This window comes from Dromiciops gliroides, chromosome 1 (assembly GCF_019393635.1).
Source record: "Dromiciops gliroides isolate mDroGli1 chromosome 1, mDroGli1.pri, whole genome shotgun sequence".
Classification (NCBI taxonomy): Eukaryota; Metazoa; Chordata; class Mammalia; order Microbiotheria; family Microbiotheriidae; genus Dromiciops; species Dromiciops gliroides.
Genome location: NC_057861.1, coordinates 352,532,915 through 352,558,973, shown reverse-complemented (window position 1 = coordinate 352,558,973; position 26,059 = coordinate 352,532,915). Strand labels below are relative to the sequence as shown.

Sequence of the window (26,059 nt, the reverse complement as noted above, 5' to 3'; positions counted from 1 at the left end):
ACCTATTTCCTAGTGTTCGTTGTTATACATATGTTTGAGTATGAAAACCCATCTTTATTCTCAAAACTAAAACCCTTTCATATCCGTCATGTAATTTAATTTTAATAACATACACATGAATTAGGTGGGGTAAGTAGAAACATTCACATTTTACAAATGTAAATCTAAGCTGAATGTGATCAGCTGATGGTCATAAGGTTAAATGATAGAGACAACTAAGATGTTGCGAATCTCCTGCCCAATCCTCTTTTGCCTATGCTATTGGTTCCTGAATGGTAGTTTTGCTAGATATGGCCCCAAATCTGAAACTATTTCCTGAGCTTAGGTTTGCTGCCTGCCCTTCACACAGCTCAGTATTTGCAAGGTCCTACTAGCAACTCTATCTATACAGGTACTTCTACTTCCTCCAGTGTGAGTGCTAGGGAAGTAAAGAAAGGAGGGGGAGGAGAAATTAAGGTAGAGGATTTCCCCAAGTCTGGCACCTAGAGGACTGACTGGAAAGGGTTCTTTGATAGCAAATATTGTGCTTTAAGCAAAAAGGTTTGAAAACCATTGCACTATGCTATTAAGTCATCAACCAGATGAATATTGGGTAAATTGGTTTTTCAAATAGTATGGTGGAATTATGTAATCTATGCCCACTCATCCAATCCCCTTCATTAACACTAACCCCATTCTAGAGGCATTTTTCTGCATGATGCCAGGTCCAGTGTTTTCTCTAACACCATGGGAATAACAAGTACACCCAGAACTAGAACTGTTGGGATAACACATTTCAATGACTAGTGAAATATATTTAATGTTCCTTTGTCTTGCACTTTTCACTGTCACAAATAAAGTCTCATTTAAATGCTGCTACAAATAATGAACTATTCTTAAAACTTGACGAGAAACAGATAAAGGTCTAATTTAAAAGAGGTCCCTTTAATACAACAAATACAAAAACTTGTGTCAATCCCTCAACAAATACATAGTTTTTGAAACAAGCTATGGTTATTAAACAGCTAATTTATTATTGTTGTCTTTAGCATATAGCAATTACAGTGTGGGAGGAAATAATAATAAATAGCTGTGGTTGGAACACACGAATCCTGTTTATTTAATCACAGTAGTAACTTTACTACATTTTGTTCCAACTTAAGTTTTCATTCTTCAGATTCTCCTGGTTTTCGGATATCATCAATCTTCAGAATCATCCTGACCATTTGCGTTGCAAGAGAAATCTGTTGTTTTTTGCCAATCAAAGTTTCTATGACATGTTGTTGTCGCATATCTGGAAAAACATACACACATGATTTGTATGTTACAATATAACCATCTGTAGTTTAATAATAAAAATTTAGTACAATTATTACAGCATTATAGTAAAACTCAATTCTGATAAATGGAGGATAAGGTTCAATACGCTGAAATAAATGTAGTTAATATTCCAAATCACCAAAAAAGGACATTCAGAGGCCTTCTTTAAGAATGCCAATCTTTAATTGGCCCTTGTTTACCCTTCTGGAAGGTTAATTATTTTAAGTATATTATGCATATATTCCCCTACCAACTACTGAATTCTCAAAGGTCACAAACGATTCAATTGCTAAACCCAGGACACCACACTTTCTTGGTTTCCCATTTTTCTCATTCACTAATTCCTTAATCAGGGTGTTTAGGATGTTCTTTAATGTTCTGCACGGCAGACCTTTTTCTCTTCCTAGGCAATCTCATTTATTCCTACTACTCAAATTACATGTAAGCTATTGAGTCATATCTATACCTCTAAGCCCAGCTCTTTTGCACTCTAAGACCTTCATCGGCAACTACTCACATGACCTTTCTATCTGCATGGTATTTTAAGCTCATCACATCTAAAACAGAATTTGTCTCTCTTTAAACTTGCTCCTTTTAAAATCACAATATTTGTAGGGGAACTACCATCTTCAGTGTTAATAACCTTAGAATTATCTGTGACTTTCTTCTTCATTGCCCAGTTACTAAAAATCCCGCTTATTTCCCATCTCTCCCCTCCCTTCTATTCCCCAAAATATAGACGCCCCGCCCCCCCCCCCACCCCAACTTGCCCCAATCAAACCGGCCCTTTGCATCATTGTTAAGCTGTTGTGACAAGGTGGAAAAGAACACTAGATTAGGAAGCAAAGGGTTTGGGTTTAAATCCCAGCTCTATATCTCTGGGCTTTTAACTCTTCATTTGTGAGATTATACAATGATTTTTATGGTCTAAATCCTATGATTCCAGTGTTTTTTCAACATATACGTGCTCAACCATGAACTACTCTTTACAACTATCAATGGCTATCTTTTACACCCTCCAGTAAAGTTTAAAATCCTTTGCCTGGCATTCAAGTCTGTTTAAAATCTGGCAACACCCTACTTTTCTAGTTTTATTTCTTATCTTGTGCTATCTTATCATATCTTGTGGACTAAGATTTTATGCTTCTGGGCTCTGGCTCAAGCCATTCCTTCCTTATGTCTGGAATTTCTACTCTCCTCTGTCCATCTTCAAAAGTTCAACTGAAATGCCTGCTCTCCAATCATAAAATCTCCTTCATTCTCCCCTCAGATTCAAGAAAGCAGTTTTCCATATCTATGTACTTATGCAATACTCTTGTATGATAAAAGTCCAGTGGCTCCCTGAAGTCAGGAACTGTGTTTTATTCTAAGTTGTGCACGCTCCTTCCTCAGCTTCACAAAGTACTATACATGTTAACAAATGAAAAGGTTTCTTTTATATATGAATTGCCAAGTATAGTTCCATTCTGGAAAAAACTCCACCACACCCTGAATACAAAAAAAAAAATACTACATTGGGATTTTATCAACTAAGATCCAGAAATAAAAAATAACATATCACAGTAACTTTCAACCATCAATTTATTGATAGTTCCACCACCATAAACGTTTATTCTGACAAGACTCATTGTTCAGATTAGTCCCTCTACAAAAATCCCAAAATTTAATCTCAATCAGTGGGTTTAGTCATTTAAAGAAAAGGCAGACTAATAAAAGTATACTTTAGCTATTCAATTTAAACCAAATTAAATTATTACAAACATCATAATAAATCACTTACCATTTGTACCCTTATGCAAACAGTCAATACCAAGAGCAGGATTCATTTCTTTCACTTGTCTGGCTCGCACATCAGTCATAGTTTGGATGGGATTCATGCCACTATTTTCAGAAAGGGCCATGGGAATGACTTCTAATGCATCTGCAAAAGCTCTCATAGCATACTGCTCCAAGGAAGGGCACTGAAAGTTAACAGAAAAGATTTTATTACATTTGATAGCAGAAAAATAGAACTGACTATAAAGCAATTAATGTTCACTTAAGGGGAAGGGTATAAGCATTTAAGAGCCTATCACGTGCCAGGCACTATACTAAGAACTTTATAGATCTTAACTCATTCAATCTTCACAACAAATCTTGGAAAATAGGTGCTTTTGATATCCTTGTTTTTTACAGCTGAGAAAACTGAGGTAAACAGGTTAAGTGACTTGCCCAGGTAACAAAGATATTAAGTATCTGAGACAGAATTTGAACTCAGGCCTTCTTGAATCAATGATCATATTGAGCCACCTTGCTGCCTTATGAAGATAATAAGCCACATCCTGAAAGAATATAAGCTACATGACGATGGGGGCTGTTTCATTTTTGTTTGTCTCCAGTGCCTAGTAGGTACTTGGCATATGCTTGACGATTTTGCTTACTGAAAGCACATTAGGCAAGCCATGTTACAAGAGCAATTAGTTTTACAAGAATGATGTTTATGTACCCAGAATAAATACAGGCTGAAGCTCAAGGAATCAAAAGTCATCAGAGCTCAATGAGCTCTAGCTCAGAATGTGGCTAACTCTTCAAAATATGCTTGGGAAGTGCATCACGTACAAATGACTGGTGTGGATCTGCTCAATTTTACCACTGGACAAAAGATTCTCAATCATCACAGATGAACAAGAAATGAATGGCATTTTCTGTTTAACCAAATAACTAGTGATGGGGTTTTAAAATCCCTATATAACTAGCATCCTACCCTGCTCTATTTTTCAGCAGCATCAAGCTATGCAAAGCATTGCAGAAGTGTCAAATTTTAAAATATAAAAGTATGACATAAAACACATTGCTAATACTCTCATTTACCTTATCAGCTTCTTCACTAACTGCCAAAGCACAAGATATTTCAGCAGCACCACCTCCATATACCACACGATTATCACGAACTAGGTTTCTGATCACACACAGAGCATCATGAAGAGATCGTTTTGCTTCTTCAATTATCTGGAAGCAAAATGTTTTAAGTTTAAGTTAATTTTAATCACTGTCTACACAACTAAATATAGGTTAAAATGAAGATGTCAATACCTAATTCATTGCTTAAATACCAGAGTCACTTCTAATATTAAAAAAAATATTTATTTTTTGGTTTTTGTTTCTTTTTTTGGGGGGGGGGGGAGGCAAGTGATTTGCCCAAGGTCACACAGCTAGTAAGGTGTCAAGTGTCTGAGGCTGGATTTGAACTCAGGTACTCCTGAATCCAGGGCCAGTGCTTTATCTATTGCGCCATCTAGCTGCCCCTTAAAAAAGATATTTCACTTGAAAAACTGTATTTTGCTTGTCATGAGGGCTTTTTACAAATACTCTGTTCACCAATTATTAAATTCTATCATAGGCATGTAAATAGTTATCCTTTCCACATCATGCGGGTTAAGGATGTGAATTGGAAAATCTGTGTAAAATTTTTTTGGCCCTCCCTTGATACCAGAAGTCTGAATTATTAAGGTATTAAAAGATAAAATATGTTGATATTATACGCTACTATACATATTTTAGGCAGTTCTCAACTTTTTCTGTGTTACTTGCAACTTCTGTAAAACTCCCCCAAAACTCCCATTTAATTTCCCATGCTCATCTGTGAAATATCAAAACCTTGATGGGGAAAAGTCTCAATGTAGAAGGGATAACTGTATACTTTATATATCAAGATATATACTGACATTCCACACTTATGTTTTAAAATTACTTTTCTAGCAGTAGTAGCTCATAAATTTTAGCTCACTCTAATCTCAACCGTCTGTATTTTCAAAATAGCAAGCTAATGTTAGGAGTGCAATTTTTTGTTGTCTTTCATTCTCAAAGAGAAGCATGACAGTGGGGTGATGTCATGACTTGCACTGAACTGGATTTAAGTGAGGGAGAGCTGTGCAAGGTCACCAACCTCACTCTCTCCCTCCAGAGCCACCTGGGTCTAGCAGCAAGATTCACATCAGGACGACTGGAGATGGCACATGCTGTTTAAGGTAATTGGGGTAGTGACTTGCTAAGGGTCACAGGTATTAAGTGTCTGAAGTGAGATTTGAACTTGGGTCCTCCTGACTCTGGGGCCAGTACTTCATCCACTTTAACACCTAGCTGCCCTGTAATTTATAGTCAGTGAATGGAACAAAGCTGTTCCACATAGGAATTCAATCAAAGCTTCATAATTTTCCATGTTTATTAGCCCTGGAGGTTGGTTGCAGTACGCTGGAAGACAGCGTTACTGCATATCTAGTCACACTTTATCAATGAGCAGATGCTAACAGTATAATCAGTCTGAATAATTTTTTAATATTACAAATGAAAAACTAGAGTACTTAAGAAAAAAAAGCCAGCTGTAATAGTTACTTTCATAAACTTACTGAACAAAAAGATCATTCATTAGCCACTAGCTCAAAAATCAGCAGATACGAACACATCCCTTTCCATTCATTCATTTTTTTTTTTTGGTGAGACAATTGGGGTTAAGTGACTTGTCCAGGGTCACACAGCTAGTACATGTCAAGTGTCTGAGGCTGGATTTGAACTTAGGTCTTCCTGAATCCAGCGCTCTATCTACTATGCCTCCTAGCTGACCCTCCATTCATTCTTTAAATTACTACTTTAAATTGGAAAAAAAAAAAAAAGACAACTTGTAAAATCTTGTGATAGAAACCTTAGAAGCTTTTACTGGAAGAAATAGTTTATTGTAACATGCAATTTTATGACCCTAGATTTGATATACCACGACAATATATAACCTAGTAATGTAGGTTTTTAAAAAAAAAAAAAAGCTGTGACTGCAGACAATTTGCGAACTTTTTAATAGCTCTAAAACATATATCATGTTAAACAGATACAAGGGAAAACAGTGGAAGGAAGGAGATCAAAGTGTAGAATTCCCTTTAACTTACCTGCTAAATGGCTTATGTAAAAAAAGTTCAAGTCAGTATTTGGGACTAGTGAGCAAAAGAACAGAAAAAGGACCATATCAAATCAAGGACATATAGTGACTTAGAGGCCTCTCAATTTAAGGGACATTGGTTGAATTGAAGACATGTTTATTAAAGTGGCAAAGTTAATATAGACTTAGGCAATATTCCACAGTCCTCTTGAGGTTTAACCTCATACCCATTAAACTGGCAAAAATGGAATAAAATAGGAAGGGGATGTGGGAAAGACAGGCAAACTAATACAGTGTTTATAAAAAGCAATCAAATTATGTTAAAGTAGTGATTAAGTTATATATAAATACCCTTTGCCCCTTAGATCCCCCTATATAAGGTCAAAGAAGAAAAGGTTCTAGATATACACAATGAAATAGTCATAGAAACACTTTTAGTAGTAGCAAAGAACAGGAAACAAAGTAGATTGATAAGGGAATGGCTAAGCAAATAGTGATATAGAAATGTAATGGATTATTATTACTCTGTAAGAAATGAATACTGAGGGGTGGCTAGGTGGTGCAGTGGATAAAGCACCGGCCCTGGGTTCAGGACTACCTGAGTTCAAATCCAGCCTCAGACACTTGACACTTACTAGCTGTGTGACCCTGGGCAAGTCACTTAATCCCCATTGCCCCGCAAAAAATAAAAAAAAGATGAATACTGAGAAGCATGGAAAAAACTTGTATGAATTGACAGAAAGTGAACTAAGCAGAAACAAGGAAAATGAAAAGAACATACACAAAGAGAATAAAACTGAATGCTGTCATTAAGAAAATGCACCTGGGGCAGCCAGAGGGGCACAGTGAGAACACCAGCCCTGGAGTGAGGAGGATGTAAATTCAAATCCAACCACAGATCTTTACTAGCTGTGTGACCCTGGGCAAGTCACTTAACCTCAAGAGCCTTAAAAAGGGAGCACATCCTTTTCTTCTCTACAGAAGTTTCAATTATGGGCATATAACACAATTAAATGTTAGACAGTTGAGAGTATGTATGTATACACACACACACACACACACACACACACACACACACACACGGGTTTATATCTGCATAGCCTTTAAAAAATTTTTTTTTGGGTGGGGCAATGAGGGATAAGTGACTTGCCCAGGGTCACATAGCTAGTAAGTATCAAATGTCTGAGGACAGATTTGAACTCAGGTCCTCCTGAATCCAGGGCCAGTGCTTTACTCACTTCGCCACCTAGCTGCCCCCTTTTTTCTTCTTTACAAAGGATGGTGCTCTGGGAAGGGGAGTCGTATATTTGCAAATGAAGGTGATATAAGACCAAAAGCTATCAATAAAAGGAGATCTATCTTTCTATGTTGGCAAGCAGTAGCTGTGACCGTCAAATTTACAGCAGACCTGCATACCAAATTCAAATGTAACTTGACAATCCCTTACCATTTTATTTCCTCCTCTAATGAATATAGTCACAGCCCTGGAATTCTTACATTTCTCGATAACAAGCATTTTGTCTTTTGTTGTGCCAAATGAGATCTCTTTTACCACCCCAGCAAAACCAAGTTTCTCAGGTGTGAGTTCAGAGAATCGTGGAACAATACGCCCTCCTGTTGCAATGGCAATCAGCTAAAAAAGAGAAGGAAAGACATTTTTATAGTCAGATGTCAAAATCTGATTTTACCACCCATCTAAAACCCTCTTCCATTCCCTTACTTTACCACCCACACTTCCAAAGATGGCCACACAGGGCTGAATCTGTTTCACATGTTACAATGCTGCTTATATGCTCTGAACTGCACCCTCCCCGCCCCCAATCCTTCACTTGATGGTTAGCTTTCTGATGAACCTCTCTTGCATTTCCCCTTTGGTAACTAACTACAGTGTGTTGCTGGGCTCATACTTTAGGACCTCGCAGCTTGGGAGTGCCCACTAGTGCTTGCACTCCATTGGCATGTCTTTTAAGAATGTAGCATCATCTCCATGCCACAATGAATTACTGGAGAGGATTTGAGAATCATGCAACATGATGGTCTTGAGAGAGATGCAGCCTCTTTTGAGATCATCTCGAAGGTAATGGAAATACATGGTAGTGTGTTAAGAGGCTGAAGATCTTAATAATGACATGACAGAAGTGGCACAAAAAAATGATGAGGATTACAGAATTTCAGAGATGGAAGAGACTTCAGGGGCTAACTGCTCCAATTCCTACTCCCCAGAAACTCCAACTACAATATTTCTGATAAGTGGATACCTAACTTTTACTTGAGGTCTTTAAGGATTTATAAATATGGCTGCAAATTGCTGAGGCAGAACTGAGAATATTCTAATACTGCTTTCAAGTTTATTACTGAATCCTTTATTATCATGCTTGAAAATTCTGAGCTCTCAACTAGTAACTTCCAAAAAATTTCCATACCTTTCATAACTGCAAAATAAAAAGCTGTTCTGGGAGAAGAGGTCCTTTTCAGTCCTTTCTCTATCTTCCCCAACCCCCACCCCCTCAACTGTTTAATCAGTAGTCATCCTTAGAAGTCCTATAGCTATAGCCAATAAGTTGGATAAATAAGCTTTAAGTTGATGATGGGAAAAGAACAGATAAATCACAATTTAAAAATCATGGAATAAATAAATTTAGGTTACCACCTCTACCACTAACACTACCAGCATGGATGCTGTCACATTAGCAAAGCTATGTGTAACTAGAAAAGAGGTGGAGCAATAACATATAGGGCAAAGATTAAAACAAAGAAATAGTTTGAAACCTTGAGAAATTATGAAAACAAAAAGTAGTTTAACATGCTAGGAATATTGTCTATGACTGTGGGATTTGTGGGAAAATAGGAAGAACTTCCCAGGATGAGAGAAAAGCATTTTTATCTACACTGGTAGAATATGCACACTCATGAAATCATGGGTCAAGTACCAATCTTCAAAATCTGAATATAAAGGAAATAATCTTTTGTGACTTGTCCCTTTAAACCATGAAGGTCTAAGAAAAATTAGAGCTTCTTTAAAAAATCTAGAATATGACAGGTATTCTTCATTATGCCGGTATATTTTATCACAGATATAGAACCAACCATATATATCAAGCAACTGACAAGGAAGAAAAAAAATAAATGAAATCATTATGTCTAGAAAGTCTCTAGAATAAGACACTATATAAAAAGATAGAATTTCTTACTTCAATTTCAGGTCCCCCTACCCAACGGACAGCAGGCAACTTATTCTGAAGGAGTAAATGATTTGCTTCATCATCAAAGCCCCACTGGCAAATAGCTAGGTTTGCACCAGTGAGTTTAATCTGAAAAATAAAAACAAAATATAAAACAAAACCACAAGGACAATATACAACTTCTAATTTCGTGTACTTCAAGGTTAAGCACTGCTGTAATACCTAACTAAAACTAGTCTGCACAGAGTAAAAGGCATCTCAATGATTTCCCTGGATAGCTTGTTTGTTATTTTGGTGGGGCAATGGGGGTTAAGTGACTTGCCCAAGGTCACACAGCTAGTAAGTGTCAAGTGTCTGAGGCCGTATTTGAACTCAGGTCCTCCTGAATCCAGGGCCAGTGCTTTATCCACTGCACCATCTAGCTGCCCTCCATTTGTTTGCTTTTTAATACAAATGCTTAGCAACTTTCTTTTACTAACAAAGATCATATTTATGTCAAACTACATGCTATGCCATATCAAAATGGATTAATCCCCAAAGAGACTAAGGTAGAACAATATTCATTCTTTCACCCACTACATCTACATAGAACCACAGTAAGATTCACCTGTTCAATCATTTCTTCAAACTTCTCCTTTTCATACTTCTGCAGGGCTCTGTAATCTTCTACAGAGGTAACATCAAGCTTATGTTTAGTTTTTGGCTTGGGTGGCTCAAATGGACATGTAAGAATTGCAATCTTAGCATTTTTCACTTCCTGTAGGGAAAAAAATGAAAACATTTTGTTTAGATGATTTAAAGGGTTAAAAAGTATCAAACTTCAAAAGGAAAAAGAGGAAATAACTTACTTTAGGCATTTGTGGATGACTAAAATCCTTATCCACAATTACTCCCTTAATAAGCTGGGTGTCTTCAAGTCTTCCTCCTACTTTGCCTTCTACTTTGATTAGCTCGAAGTCAACATCTCTCCGTTCCAGATCAGCAACTGTCAGGACAGCATTTACAGCAATTTCAGCCATTTGTTGGTGGCAGCTGTTAACTCTGATGGAAAAAAAAGAACATATTTTAGGAATATCTTTGAAATGTATTTAGTAATTATTAAATTATCAACAGATGCAGAAAAGGTCTTAGAAGATACATTTATTTTAAAACTGTGGAGAGTAGAGGTAATTTCCTCATCGAAGAGTTCCTTACATTAGTGAAGTCACCACTTTGTCATAGTGTTGGAAATTATAGCCACAAGAAAAAGAATTTAAAGGAATAAGTACTGACAACAGAAGATTGTAAAATCTGCATAATTTATCATTTGCATTTTTATACTACATTGGCAACAAAACAGAAAATGGAAAGATAAATACCTTTTATGATAATGTCAAATGTAACAAATGTTTGGTTATTAATTTGTTAGGCTCACAGAACTTTAAAAAGATTTTGGGTGGAAATGAAAGATCCTTATCAGATGGATATCATCTGTTCATGGTTATTTTAAAGAGTAAAAATGCCAAAATTTCCCCTAAATTCATTTTTAAGTTTAATGCAATATTAACCCAACAAACTACATACCCATGGGCTACTTTAAAGAATTAAAACCAACATACTTCATGTGAAAAAAAAGTCAGGTAAGAACACCAAGAGATGTTACCTGAAAGAACTTGAAGGAAAACTTGCCCAGAGATCCCTAAACACACTACAAAATTTGGCTAAGGGAGGAAGGCATATTAAGGATGAAAAAACAGGCCGGAGTCAGACTTGTTTAGTCATTTTTCAGTCATGTAAGACTTTTTGTGACCCTATTTGGGGGTTTCTTGGCAAAGATGCCAATTTCCTTCTGCTCATTTTGCATATGAAGAACTGAGGCAAACAGGGTTGAAGGACTTGCCCAGGGCCACACAGCTAGTAAGTGTCTGAATCTGGATTTGAACTCAGGTCTTCCTGACTTGAGGCCTGACATCTACCCATTGTACCACCTAGCTGCCTTGATGCTGGATTAGAAAAGATTTTTAAAAGCAAAATGGAAGAGTTTATAGATTTGATTCTAGAAAAAACGAGATAGTTTCAATAAACTAATTTAACGAGTCTGAGTGAAAAGGAAGGTGTTACACCAAATTAAAAACTTTACGAGGGCAAGGAACATGCCACGATCATTTTGTTACCTCCCCTAAAACCCAGTAACGTGTTTAACAAATAGTTGTTGGATGAAATGCATTAAAAGGATTCTAAAGGCCATGTTTGTATACCCAAAGACTGGTTACTTGAGGTTTACAGAAAAGTCCAATATTCATGGTCTCATCTCAGACTATGTCTGGGGCCAAATATGGAAAGAACAGAAGACATAGTGGCTAATAGATAACACTTTAGGGCAAAGTTTCTATACAAAGAAATGGGAAATAGTAATCATGAAAATCAACATGTTTCCCAAAGGCTTTTTTATTAGCTATATTTCTAAATTATTTGTCCTCATAATAAATTTCAGCCTAGTTTTTTCCAACAAAAATGCTTGTTTTAAAAGTGGAACACAAGAAATGTAAACACTGGTGATTTTTCACTATTAACTTACACTTTAGAACCAAGCGTCGTTTTTGCAGTCTGGATGAGAGGTTCAGTGTTGTGAATATCAACTGGAAAACTGTCACTGATTTTGTCCAAATGTTCAATGGCAATCCGAGCAGCCTGCTCATAACCATCTGCTATTCTGATTGGGTGAATACCACGATCTAGCAGTTGTTCAGCTTCTTCTAACAAAGCACCAGCCAGAACTGTGAAATGGGAAAAAAACCAATACAGCATAACCTAGAAGAAAGCTATTTAGGTAAATCTTTTTTTTTTTTTTTCTGGTAAGGCAATTGGGGTTAAGTGACTTGCCCAGGTTCACACAGCTAGTAAGTGTTAAGTGTCTGAGGCCAGATTTGAACTCAGGTACTCCTGACTCCAGGGCCGGTGCTTTATCCACTGCGCCACCTAGTTGCCCCTTTAGGTAAATCTTAATGAGCACTTTGTTTTTGAGTTTATTGCACAAAATTTTTGTAGGCAGGGAGTTTGGTATAATGGCAAGTAGCCTAGAAGTGGCACCTTAAGATGATCTGCCACTTACTATGTGACCTCAGACAACTCACTTAAGTTTCTATAAACTTCAGTTATTTAACACAAAGGCTGCTAATGTGAGACTGGAATTCAAGAGGCATTAGACTAAATGTACAGATTTACATGTGATATTCATATACATGAACCAAGACAGAGAAAAGAGGCCAAAGGACAATGGACTTGGAGATACCCATAATTAGATAAGAATGGTCCCAAACCTTATGCAGCTTATAATTTAGCAAAGGCCCAGGCTAGTCATTCTTCATTCCTTTTCCCACTCTAGTTTGATTCTCTGAACTCTGCAAATATGGCCATGGCATGGGTCCCTTTTAAGTGTTCTCTCTCTCATTAGAATGAAAGCTCCTTGAGGGCAAGGACTGTCTTTTTTTGGGGGGATGGGGTGGTTGTTATTTGTATCCCCAGCACTTAGCAGTGCCTAGTACATGGTTAAGTGCTTAATAAATGCCTATTGACTTGATTTAACAGAGGTTACGAGTTGAAAACAATACTTTAACAATTCCATTGATCCACTCTCGTAAAGTTTTAATGGTCAGAAAAATTTTCGTTTTATTAAACTGAAATCTGCCCCCCTGTAATTCCTTCCATGGTCCTGGCTCCACCCCTTAGACTAGGGAGGGCACTCCTCAGCTAATCTGGTGAATGCTATCAACTCCTCAGAATGTTTCTTAATGCATAAAATAAAATCTGTAAATTACAAAGGAACCCAATCAAAATAAAGAAAAAATAGGGGCAGCTAGGTGGCGCAGTGGATAAAGTACCAGCCCTGGACTCAGAAGTACCTGAGTTCAAATCTGGCCTCAGACACTTGACACTAGCTGTGTGACCCCGGGCAAGTCACTTAACCCCCATCGCCCCACCAAAAAAAAAAAAGAAAGAAAGACCAAACAAATTTATAGGCCTCAGGTTAAGAATCCCTGTCCTAGATAAAGAATAAATTTATTGTATCTTGCATATGATAGCCTCAAGTATTTTGAAACAGCTATTTTATTTCCTTTTAGACTTCTCTTCCAATGAAAAATCCTCAGTTTTTCCAACCTTTCCCATAATATAATTTCTAGACTGTCACCATCCTGGGCACTCTCCTTTGAATTTGCCTACTTTGAGAAATGAACAATAGTCCAGCTATATTACTTCTTACAACTTAATAAGTACATTTCAATTAATTCAGCCTGATAGTACTAATTTTTTTCATAAAAGTATTTTATTATTTTCCAGTTACATGCAGAGATGGTTTTCAACATTTGTTTTTATAAGATTTCTAGTTTCAAATTTTTCTCCTTCCCTCCCTACTCCCCAAGACAGCAAGCAATCTGATATAGGTTATATATATACAATCACATTAAACATATTTCTGCATTAGTCATGCTGTGAAAAAAGAACCAGAGCAAAAAGGAAAAACCTCGAAAAAGAAAAACAACAACAAAAAAATAGAAATAGTATGGTTCAATCTGCACCTAGATTCCATAGTTCTTTTTTCCTGGATTTGGAGAGCATTTTCAATCATGAGTCCTTTGGAACTATCTTGGACCATTGTATTGCTGAGAAGAGTAAAGCCTATCACAGTTGGTCAACACACAATGTTGTTGATACTGTGGATAGTACTAATTTTTAAGAAAACTTGGCAACACGTTAACTCATATTTAATCATGCCCTATGTGATGAAATAATGAGATTTAGCAGATACTCAAAGACCCACCTGGAGATTAATCTAGACTGACTGAATCAAGTGAGAGTGATTAACTGCTGATTAGCCTACTTCAAGTTAACTGGATTATAATCACACCTTGAGAACACCTTCAGAACAAATGGATTTGGACGATGCCAACCAATCAGCTTGAAGCAGTGTGTAAAGACCGCCTCTGTTCCAGACCTATAAAAAGCTTCCACAATCAGTTTGTTGGAGAGAGTTCCTTATTAAAGCAGGTTCATGGAGGAGGACTTCAGGAAGAACCCAACCAGGCTGGAACTCTAGGCTAGGTAGGACTTTTTTCTTCTCTGAACTCCTTGTGAATACCTCTATGCTTTAATAAATGTTTAATGGCCAAAGACTGGTGCTAAAGCTTCTAATTGAAGGCGACCACAATTTAGATTTTAAACATCACACCTAACATAAACCAGATTTTCCCTATTCTGTACCTGTTTAATATCTGAGGCTCAACTTTTAAGACTTATAATTTAAGAGACGAATGTTTCTAGACCAGCTTTTTGAAATAACTTAGTGATTTCTAGAAATCTAACAGGCATGGCAAATTTTTTTATCCAAATGACTGAAGGAAAAGAATGCTATTACAGACACGAGTACTGGCCAATACTTAGTTATTAATCAACTGATGCTATGTTTTTAAAAAGTGCTAGACCTTGTATCAGAGGATTTAGACTAAAAATCTGGCTTTGTTTATTACCTGTGTAACCCCAGGTAATTATCTGCCCCTGAGCATGCATATTATGCATAATATATAAAGGCATTATGGAACACTAGACATGAATTCAAGAAGACTTACTAGTTCTGTGGCCACATGTAAGTCATTTAACCATGAAGTTTCTTTTTCTGCAAAAAGATCAGATATTATTGGGGATTCTGTAGTCTACCTCAAGGAGCTGCTTATGAGGCTCAAATAAAAATCTACGTAAAGCACTTTGCAAATTGTAAAGTTCTAAAAAAAATAATGCCAAGAAAAACCCAGTGATTTAAAATTAACTCTTGGTGAATATGGTATTCATTTGATTGGAAAGTTACTCATTGTGCTCAACAATAAAAACAATCACACCTGATTTCTTATTCTGCTTATTTTTAGATTTTTCTTACCAACTACTCCTGTAGTCCCATCCCCAATCTCATCATCCTGTGACTTGGAAAGTTCAACCATTAGTTTAGCAATCTGATGATCTACATCCATCATGCTTAAAATGGTGGCACCATCATTGGTCACAGTCACATCACCATCCTTATCCACCATCATTTTATCAAGCCCTAAAGAAAAAAAATTAAAATAGTTTAGGTTTCAAATTCAGCAAATAAAACTGATCAAAAATAGATGCTGAAATCTTACCATTAGGTCCAAGTGATGTTCTCATTGTATTTGATACAGCCTTTGCCGCCATTATGTGAGACTAAATGAAACAAACATAAAAAGTGAGATTGAAACTAGCCAATGTCAATAGTAGGAGAAAAACTCTCAACAAAAAGAGGGAACTAATTTACAAAATACCAAGCCAGTTATTTCTTGTATAATTTAACATGGCTATTCACTAGCTTGTAAGAGTTCTATCTTGAAGTTATTTAATGTTTAATATGTTTACTACCCCCCTCTATTTGAATAAATTCCCAGTCTCATTTATGACTATTTGTATTTCCAACACCTAATCCCATAATAGATGCTTCATACTTATCAAAATTATGTCCATTTTAACTGTAGGCACTTTATACTTTAGTTGCACTATTTACAGAATAAAATACATAACTAACATGCTATCAAACAGGCCTTTTAAGTCCTAGAGGAATCTTATGATCTGTGGTAAAAAGTTTTAACAGTCGGTTAGCAATAATGGAGAGACACCAGTTTTTTTTAAGGACCACCCTTTCGGGGAGGAGACCAATGGCACCAGCTTCGCACGCCAGTCTGCCTGCTAAGCACTCCACTTACCGGATGCGAGCTTAAAAGGCAAGGAGAGAACGGAAGTGGAAGCTTTTTCCTGCTCTGCTGGTCTCCTGACTGCGCTGCACAGGCTGATGCTGCCGAGAGTTCCACTCGGCCCGGCTCGCCGTTAGCAGCAGCTCGGGCTTGACACCTCTCCCCAAAGGTGGCCTTGGGCTTTTGGTGAGTTTTATACGGAATATAGACTAAGCTTAGACTTAAGACGATTTGTATTGTATTTCTACTTTCCTATCCCTCTAATCAACATCACCTGGTAACTACCACACAATAAAGCTCTAACTAGAAAACCAGAAGCTTCTTCCATTTACTAGTCTGGGAGATAAATTAAGGGAAAGGTTAAAGAGGGGAGATTTATGATCTAATATCCAATTTTAAATCTCACAGATCTATATTAACATTAATTAGAGGTTTAATGTCTGGGTATTTTATCAGTTTGAAGTGCAGGAGTTCTAAGACTACTAGATCTCTTAAAAATTCACTTTTTAGTCAAAAGCACTGCAATTACCAACCACCTATCACCTAAGTTTGAAACCTTCCAAGCAAATCCTGACTCCTAACTTTCTTACCACATGTGCTGACCAAATTTGCTAGGTCCTTAGTTCAAGCTCTTATTATTACTGCGAATGTATTGTAAAATGCAAATGTATGTATTACTGCAACTAATGTCCTTGCTTCTCCCTTCAAATTTCCCTAAATGAGATTATCTTCCCAAAAAGAAGTTTTGATCTTTAAAGATTTTTGATCTGAGAAATCTCCCAGTATAAAATCCAAACTCCTTTCCTTTGCATTCAAGCAAGGTTCATCACACTATGGCACCTATTTTCCTTTCTTGTATTCTCTCCTACCTGTGGGTTCTAAGACATCCTTTCTACTATTCTTTACCTCTTTAGTTAGTGACACACCTATCTAGAAAAACTACCTATCTCTTCATGGAAACTCTATAGCCATTTTCCAAAGCTAAGTTTAAAAAAAAAAAAAAGCACCTCTAGGCAGAGTTTTCTGGCTCCAGCAGTCAGATCCACTTCTGAACTCCTATTGCTTTACTTATGCTATTATTCATGGCACTGTAGTCTTACAATGTATTTATTTTTATACATATTTCTCTATCGGATTTCACGGAGGGCAAGGACTATGTGTATATTTCCTTTCTATCAGGCATAGAAAGCACTCACTAAATATTTGAGTAAGTGAATGAAATCAAACCAGTATAACTATTTTCCCCAATAGCAAACTGACTGATTCTGCACTAAGGATATACACAATTTTATTTTTCATTACAACCTTTGTGAACTTTCAAATACAAGCTATTTCTTTTTTTCTATCCTAACAACTTAATACTCCATAGTCATTTTCTTTTCTCCCTTTCCCAACCATCTTAAAATCCTTAATGGGGCATCCTCTTTACTGCATAACCAAGGTAAGGGAAACTGGGTTCTAGGAAGGCAAATGCAAAAGACACAGGTAAGATGTCAAATATTCCTCTAGATCACAGGTTCTTAACTGCCCCCCCCCCAGCAATGAGGGTTAAGTGACTTGCCTAGGGTCACACAGCTAGTAAGTGTCAAGTGTCTGAGGCTGGATTTGAACTCAGGTCCTCCTGAATCCAGGGCCAGTGCTTTATCCACTGAGCCACCTAGCTGCCCCACTCTCTTAACTGTTTTTAATGAAGTCCATGAACCCCCTTGGTTGTCTGGTCAATTATGAATCTTTTCTCAGAAGTGAAGAAAACAGTGTATTTCAGTTAGAGGTTAAAAAACAAAACAAAAGCCCACAGCCAACAAATATTTATTAAGTACCTACTATGTGCCAAGCCTTCTGCTCCCCCCGCCCCAAGGAAAAATTTTAAAAAGGGGAGGAATACAAAGAACAAAAACCTCATAGAAAACAAAATGCAAACAACTATGTACAAACAAAATACAGACACAAAAATTGAATATCATCTCACAGAGAAGGTCCTAAGACTAAGAAGAACTAGGAAAGGCCTCTTGTAGAGGGTGGGGCTTTAGCTGAAACTTGAAGGGAGCCTGTGGAGACAGAGGGTAGAGATAAAAAGGCAAAGAATTCCAAGAATAGGGAAGAGTCAGTGAAAACCCCAGGATTTGGGAGATGGATTGTCTTATTTGAGCAACAGCAAGGCCAGTTTCACTGTGTACACTACCCGCCCCCCCTCCCCCCATCCGGAACCCAAAGAACTCTTATCTATGAAGCCCTAGTTAAGAAAGCTAGCTCTAGATCAATGGTTCTCATTTGATTTTAGGAGTCCTCCACTCTTAAAAGTGAAGCACCCAGGGGGCAGCTAGGTGGCTCGGTGGATAAAGCACTGGCCCTGGATTCAGGAATACCCGAGTTCAAATCTGGCCTCAGACACTTGACACTTACTAGCTGTGTGACCCAGGGCAAGTCACTTAACCCTCACTGCCCCCCCCCCAAGTGAAGCACTCTTATCCTCCCCCTTCCCCCAGCTTTTGTTTATGTGGGTTACCATCTATCCATATTTACTCACTAGAAATTTAAACACATCAGTCTCATAATGAAGTTTTGGCTTTGTGGACAATGTTTAAGGGATTTGGGGGATGTGTAAGGGACCCTGGACCACACTTTGAGAATATATCCACACAGAGATCTCTGATCTATGTCCCTCCCCTCAAAAGGTTGTAAAAGGTATATTCCTTAACTTTTACCTAGGGACAGGTATTTTATGAGAAGCAAAGAGAGATAAAAATAAGGCCATTACTTTCACATCACTAAATTAATTTCTCTTGAACTAAGAAGTAACATCTGGGTAATGGTATAAGGACTTGGATTATGCCTCTTTTCTCAGTCACTATTCTTTCCCTAAAATTAATATCTAGCTAGCATCCAGAATAAATCTGAAACGTTTGCCTACATTTTTTTGTTTGGTTGTTTCCAATTCTTTGTGACTCCATTTGGGGTTTTCGTGGCATAGAGTAGTTTGCCATTTCCTTCTCCTCATTTTACAGAGAAACCAAGTTAAGTGATTTGCCCACGGTCACACAGCTAGTAAGTATCTTGAGGCCAGATCTGAACTTAGGTCTTGACCCCAGGCCTAGCATTCTATCTACTGTGCCACCTAGCCTAGTTGCTACTAATTGTTGTTAGAGGAAAGTGAAATTTATGTTAGAAAAATCATCATTTGTTATCATAATTATGTTATACCCTAAAGTTGATCTTATCATTTTATGTACTTACTGTAACACTTTGCATCTGCTTCCCTACCTGGTTTTGAACTCAGGAAGAGGAGTCCTTCTGACATCAGGTCCAGCAATCTGGCTACTGGGCCACCCAGCTTACATTACTTACTGCCTTACAATTTGGGCCCCAGCCTACTCTAATAGCCTGAAGATTAGAAGAAACGGGATTGGTATCTAGAGCATCAAGCTACCTGATTAAAGGTCAAGAGGATCCAAAAGTTAGAACTGAAGGTAAAGGAAGTTAATGGTATACAGGTTGCAAGACAGTAAGAGCTATGAAAATATACATACGATCCTTAAACTATACCTTAACATTGTGCTCATACTAAAGAGACAGAAGACTATTCTTAAACACGAACATTTTCTCAAGCTCCTACTCCATAATGGAATTTGCCTAAATTAACTTCTTTCAAAAGAATTTCACCATTTCTTTTGATCAAAAACCAACTCCAAAGGAAAATTAAAACAAAACAAAAATCCTCATAAGTTCAAAATTATCCCACAAGGGTATATTAAAGTAAGGTTATGGTATGACACACTTGATCTCATCCCTTCCTGAATATAAGATCTTTACTGCTTCTTAAATCAAGATTCGACTTTTTTAAAGCTACTGCTAAATCTAACAATTATTTTGCATTCATGATGGCATCAGGTAAGCAACATTATACAAAGTAAATTCAATTTTTCCTCTAAATGCACTAGATAATGTCTAGATAAGGGGGCAGAGCCCCTATGTTTTCCTTATCAAGTGATGACTTTTAAAGCCCTAATCATGGATAATGAAAAACAGCTTGTCTGGAACATTTTTTTCCCGAAATTCCTATTCATTCCAGGTCTCTCTCCAGAGAGAAATAAACTCCCTTCTTAAATGGTTTTTCCTGCCTTCAGTGTACAATCTTCCATGATATACTTCCTGAAAACCTAACAAGTGAAGTCTTAATTTTTTACCTAGACACTTAAAGTTCTCTACCATCTGGCCTAACTCACCTGTTCAGATTCATGTCCCACCACTTATGGTCTGGCCCTTCAAACTAGTCTACTCCTTGTTCCTTATTGCCTCCCTGACTTAGTTTTATGTTCTCCCTACCCCTTCATTAAGTCTTACCCATTCTTTAAAAGCCCCAGGTCAAACTTTACCTCATCCATAAGGTCTCCCCTTATTAAATAAGACAAAAAGAGATTATTAAATTCCTACAGCCAGGAAGCCTACTTCCTGCTTAATATTAGATATATCTACAAATACACATACATATATATTTTTTTTCTGTTCCATTACAAGAGTATCAACTCCCCAAGGCCAAGGAGCTTGTTTTATTTACCATATCGCCAGAGTACTAAATAAATAATTAATGAATAAACGACAATTGTACACTAGCGGGATCCAGGGGAGGTATCCAGAAGCGAAAATTTCGGCTAAATGACTAGTTATCTGTGGAATAAGCAGCAAATCTGCAATTAAGCTTTATTTAGAAATTGTCCCTAATGTCTTCCTGCAGTTTTAAGCTCTTATATACACCTTGTAGAAGCCATAAAAACACAAAAAATGGGTCAGTGGAAGGCCTAAAGCCCCTGGACGAAAGCGCTATAAAATTGGCTTCCACATGACCCCACGCACCAATAAAACCAGGGTAACAATTATGGTCTCGCTATAAAGCCCATGGAAGCACTTCTTTTTAGAGGTCGGGTCACGCATGTGCTTTGAGTGGGCTAGGGAGCTCAATAGGAACCGGGGATGAGGAGAAATTTCTCGGTCTTTGCCCAGCGCACATGGCGGAATCCTTCCCCCAACCCTCGCGCATGCGCAGGAGACACCGGTTCCCGGGGCCTCCCGTTCTTCAAGTACCAACGACTCCAGGGGTCCGTTACCTTGAGGGCTTCCAGTCCCATAAGCCGAGACTTGCGCTCTTGGTCCTTGATGATGAGGAAAGGACGGCCATATTCGTCGAACGCTAGAGTACCCATGGAAGACATGGTCCAGCTAGAAGTGATCCCTCCCAGCAAGCGGCGGAGAGGATCTGAGTGGGAGGGAAACCACCGCTCGCTCTCGCGATAGGCGGTGTTTCAGCACTTCGCACAGGCGCAGTTGACTCTTTGTGATTTATTTTTCGATCGAGACTAATTTCACGCCGGGCAGCACTTTCTGGAATCAGTAGCCTTCGGAGACAACCATTGTGTCAAAAATGGCGGGGGAGGGGAGAAGTTTGAAGACACTGCCAAAGATTAATTTGAATTTCTTCCCCTGCACGCAGATTTTTCCAAGAGAGAAAGTGTTTTATTTCGCTCAAAAACTAAAAGCGTCCCGAAATTTCTGGATACTGAGGCAGAATAAAAACCTGTTTCTTCAAAAGAGTCGTCTTCCTCTCTCTCCTCCCCTACCTATCCCGTGAAGATGGTCGTGCCCCTCTCCAGCGGCGGCCGGAGTTCTCGCGATGGGAGAAGGAGGAGGAGGTCAGGCTAGTAACGAGAGACTGGGTTATTCCAGCGTATTTCGTCTTCACCACCGGCGGGAGGGAGCCTGGGAGGGCGGGGTGGCTCTGTGCGACATGCCTGCTCAACCCCTTTGCTTTGGTTGCGAGTGTGGCGGCGCCAGCTTGTTCTAGGGGTGGGGTGTTGACTCCGCTCTCTTCTCGGACGCCCGTGGCAGGCCTGGCAGTTGGGAGCATGCTCGGCCGTTAACGTTCTCGGTTTGGGTTGGGTTTGAGCCTCGGGATTGGCGGGGGAGTTGGGGGGAACCCAAGCTCATTAACGAGTAAACTCCCGGCATCCTTTGAGCCTGTGGGCCTTGACTCTAAAGCCACCTGCCGCGATTCCCAGCTATCGTCCACCGAAGTCCCCTCCCGTTCACACTGCAGGAATCTCAAGTAGATCCATAGATTATTTTATTTATTTATTTTTTAGTGAGGCAACTGGGGTTAAGTGACTTGCCCAGGGTCACACAGCTAGTGTCAAGTGTCTGAGGTCACATTTGAACTCAGGTACTCCTGACTCCAGGGCCGGTGCTCTATCCACTTCGCCACCTAGCCGCCCCTGATCCGTTATAACGTGGGACTTCCTGAGGGCAGGGGCCTTCACTCGTCCAAAAGTATTTATTAAGCGTTTACTATGTACAGGATGCTGTTGCCTTGCCCTTTTAGTGTACGTGCCTTCTCTCTGTTAATCATTTCCTGTTTATTCCGCGTAGAACTTGTTTGTATTTATTTGTACGTTATCTCCCCCATTAGATTGTGAGCTCTTTTTGGACGGGGACTGTCTTTTACCTCTCAGCACTTGCTGTAGTGCCTGGCACATATTAGGCACTTAACGTTTATTGATTTTTGTTTTCCTCAGAGCCTAGCCCGATGACTGCTATCCTGTAAGCGCTAAATAAATGCTTGCGGATTAGCCTGTCGAAATTTTGTTAGTGAAATGAAAACAAAACAAATCACGGCCTCCTCGAAAAGGCGGCGGAGTCTGCACCTGGTCCCTTGTGATTTCGCCAGCAGGACCAGGAAGGAGGGCGGGCGCTGCGGTTCCCCGGGCCGCTGCCTGTAAGGGGGAGGACGAGGGAGATGTGAATGCTCTTGTACAAACCTCTCCTTAAAGACATCCAGTGTGGATTGTTTCACGTTGATGACTTTAGGGTGGCTGATGGTCTCAGTGGCACTTTGCTTTGAATTTACATTTTTAGTGAATTCCCAAGTCACTAATGAAATCGAAATCAAGTAACCCAAAGGCCAAAGTGATTTTTAGTTTGGCACTTTTGAGTGATTTTTTTGGTTTTCTTTTAACGATAAGCATATTTGAAAAGAGCTTTGGACTAGAAATCAGAATATTTGGGTCTTAGTCCTAGCCTTCTCACCATGTGGTCACTTTCCTTGGAGCATGAGGTCCTGTTTTTAAAAATAAATTTTTTTTTATAGCTATTTCAATATTTTTGGGTTCCTTTGTAATCCTATATATTTTATGTTCTTGAGAAGGAATCTATGGACATCACCAGTTTACCAAAGGGATCCATGACAAAAAAAGGTTAAGAACCTATGTCCAGATCAACAGTGCAATATGGGGGCAACTAGATGGTGCAGTGGATAGAGCACCAGCCCTGGAGTCAGGAGGGCCTGAGTTCAAATCCGGCCTCAGACACTTAACACTTACTAGCTGTGTGACCCTGGGCAAGTCACTTGACCCCAATTGCTTCACTTAAAAAAAAAAAAGAACCTATGTCCTAGAATTCATTTTAAAGCCACTGTCAACTAGCCTAAGAGCTTCTTCTGTGGCAGGCATTTTGCTAAAGCCATAAAATGATAATGATTCAGGGTTTTGTGTTCAGGCAAAGAGGGCTCAAAACTTCAGAAGCACAGCTTCCTGGAGTGGGTCAGATTGGTACATAAGACAATTCTGTAAAAATGAACAATTCGTATTTGTTGAATAGAAATGAGGTATACTTGGAAGCTTATTGTAAAGTCGCTTAATAAGAGTTCTCACAGGGTCATGACCATAGGTTTGATTCCTAGGTAAGTCATATCCCCAAAAGGTTAGTCATAGTCAATCCAGCAGAGCATGTTCACCAAGATGTCTTGATATCTAGGGCATGTTTGGTTCCTTTTGTGAGTTCTTAACATTGAAACCTTACTGACATGGCCCAATGGCCCTTAATTCCCACCTTCCCTTTCACTTCTTATAATTCAGTTCAATTCTGTAAATATTTTTTAAAATTAAAATTTCATTGATATTTTTTATCTTTATATAGCATATATTTTCCCCTGAATTCCTTTCTCTTACCCCCTCCCAGAGAGCCATTCTTCATAATAAAAATTAAGAGGGTGAAAAACAGTTCAGAACTAACCATTATGTTGAAAAAGGATAGTGTTCAAGAATCATTGCTCCCTACTCTACAAAGAAGTTTTGGAAAGTACTTTCTAATTTCTGTTTTTTGGAAGCCAAGCTTGTTCATTATAATTTCACAGTGTTCAGAAGGAACCAATTGTTTTATTGTTGTTCATTTATCTGTAGTTATTGTGTGTTTTTTTCCCTACCTCTACTTTAGTAGTGATTTGCTCAATTAACATTAAGCTCCTACTATGTGCCAGGTACCATGCTATGCTCTGGAGATAAAAGGAAAGGCAAAGGACAACACTACCTTCAAGGAGCTCACAGTCTAATGGGGAAGATAACTTGTAAATAAGTATGAACAAACAAGCTATAGACAAGAAAAATAGGAAATAATCAACAGATGTTAGGTACTAGAATTAAAAGGGATTGGGAAAGGCTTCCTTTAGAAGGCAAACTTTTAGCTGGGACTTCAAGAAAGCCAGAGAAACCTGGAGGCAGAGATGAGTTCACATCAATCTTTTCATGATTCTCTTTATTCATCATTCTTTGTTTTATATAGCACAGTAATTAATAATAACAGGATGTTAAGCTATATAATATCTGTAGGGTGTTCCAAAAGTTTTAGTGCAGTTTAAAGCAATTTACATTAAGACTTTAAAACTTTAAGTTAAGCTTTTTTTTTTTTTTTAGTGAGGCAATTGGGGTTAAGTGACTTGCTCAGGGTCACACAGCTAGTAAGTGTCAAGTGTCTGAGGCCTGATTTGAACCCAGGTACTCCTGACTCCAGGGCTGGTGCTCTTATCCACTGCGCCACCTAGCTGCCCCTAAGTTAAGCTTTTTTAAGCGTTTATTTTAAGCTGTAATAGCTTAAAGAGTTCTGGTCTAAGAGTTTTGGAACACCCTATACAAATAACGTACATAAGTGCATGAGAAACTTTGTGTATTAAAGTGCTACATATGAGATAACAAGGATTGGGAGAGGAGAGGAAGATCATTAAATCACTTGGCTAGTATTTTGTCCCTAGAAAGAGCAACAGTAAGCATTATCCACATATATGTGAAAACAACCTATTCTGGGATCTGGAACTTCTTTGAGCATTTTCTGTATTGGTTCCTCCACTAATTTGTTAAGATATACATTCCAGATGAGCACTAGTCAAAGGACTGCAAACATTGGGCATATTTCCCCCTCCTCCCGGCCTGCCCTAAACTGCCATCAAATCATGGATGGCATATCTACTTCCTATAGGCAAAGTATTCTTTGTTTAAGTGTTAATATCTGACTGATCTTGTGAATATTTCTGTATTTATTTAAATTACAAGATCTCTTTCTCAAAACTCTTTAATTATATTTCTAAGGACAATATTTTTCCTTGAATCAATCTTAAAAAATGGCTAATGTTTAATTTGGCAGATTGGTATATTCAACAAATTGTTAAATATTGCATTGTTTTGGGCATTCAAAGATGAAAAATAGTCTCTCCTATAAAAGAACTTACAGTCTTTATTTTTTTTTTTTTTAGTGAGGCAATTGGGGTTAAGTGACTTGCCCAGGGTCACACAGCTAGTAAGTATTATGTGTCTGAGGCCGGATTTGAACTCAGGTACTCCTGACTCCAGGGCTGGTGCTCTATCCACTGTACCACCTAGCTGCCCCCAAGAACTTACAGTCTTAATAGACAAGGCATATACACAAATGTGTACTCTAAACTGTAAACTTGATGTGTGCGAAAGGTGTTTTATCCAAACTTCGTATCTCTCCTGTCACCAAATACATTACTTTGTAAACGATAGGCACCTTACTAAACATTTCTGAATGAATGAAAATGTCACAAAGTATAGGATGTAATGAATGCATAGAAACAGTTCAGATAAAGTGCTATAGCACTAAAA

The 26,059-nt window shown here is 38.2% G+C and overlaps 2 protein-coding genes across 2 annotated transcripts in view; one reads left to right on the top strand and one right to left on the bottom strand.

The window, feature by feature from the left end:
• Nucleotides 1-1,070: 1,070 nt before the first annotated feature.
• On the bottom strand, nucleotides 1,071-21,445 carry CCT5 (chaperonin containing TCP1 subunit 5). Its single transcript, XM_043987759.1, has 11 exons — nucleotides 21,224-21,445; nucleotides 15,540-15,600; nucleotides 15,296-15,460; nucleotides 11,945-12,143; nucleotides 10,236-10,428; nucleotides 9,995-10,144; nucleotides 9,397-9,516; nucleotides 7,653-7,838; nucleotides 4,150-4,287; nucleotides 3,080-3,260; nucleotides 1,071-1,273 (listed from the first exon to the last, which is right to left on the bottom strand). The coding sequence occupies exons 1-11, from the start codon at nucleotides 21,326-21,328 to the stop codon at nucleotides 1,146-1,148; spliced, it is 1,626 nt and encodes a 541-aa protein (XP_043843694.1). The 5' UTR covers nucleotides 21,329-21,445; the 3' UTR covers nucleotides 1,071-1,145.
• Nucleotides 21,446-21,772: 327 nt separating this feature from the next.
• Nucleotides 21,773-26,059, top strand: part of ATPSCKMT (ATP synthase c subunit lysine N-methyltransferase) — a 34,021-nt gene continuing 29,734 nt past the window's right edge. The window contains exon 1 of the mRNA XM_043988068.1: nucleotides 21,773-21,805. Within this exon, the coding sequence (XP_043844003.1) occupies nucleotides 21,787-21,805 (19 nt within the window). The 5' untranslated portion in view covers nucleotides 21,773-21,786. The remainder of the gene's footprint in view (nucleotides 21,806-26,059) is intronic.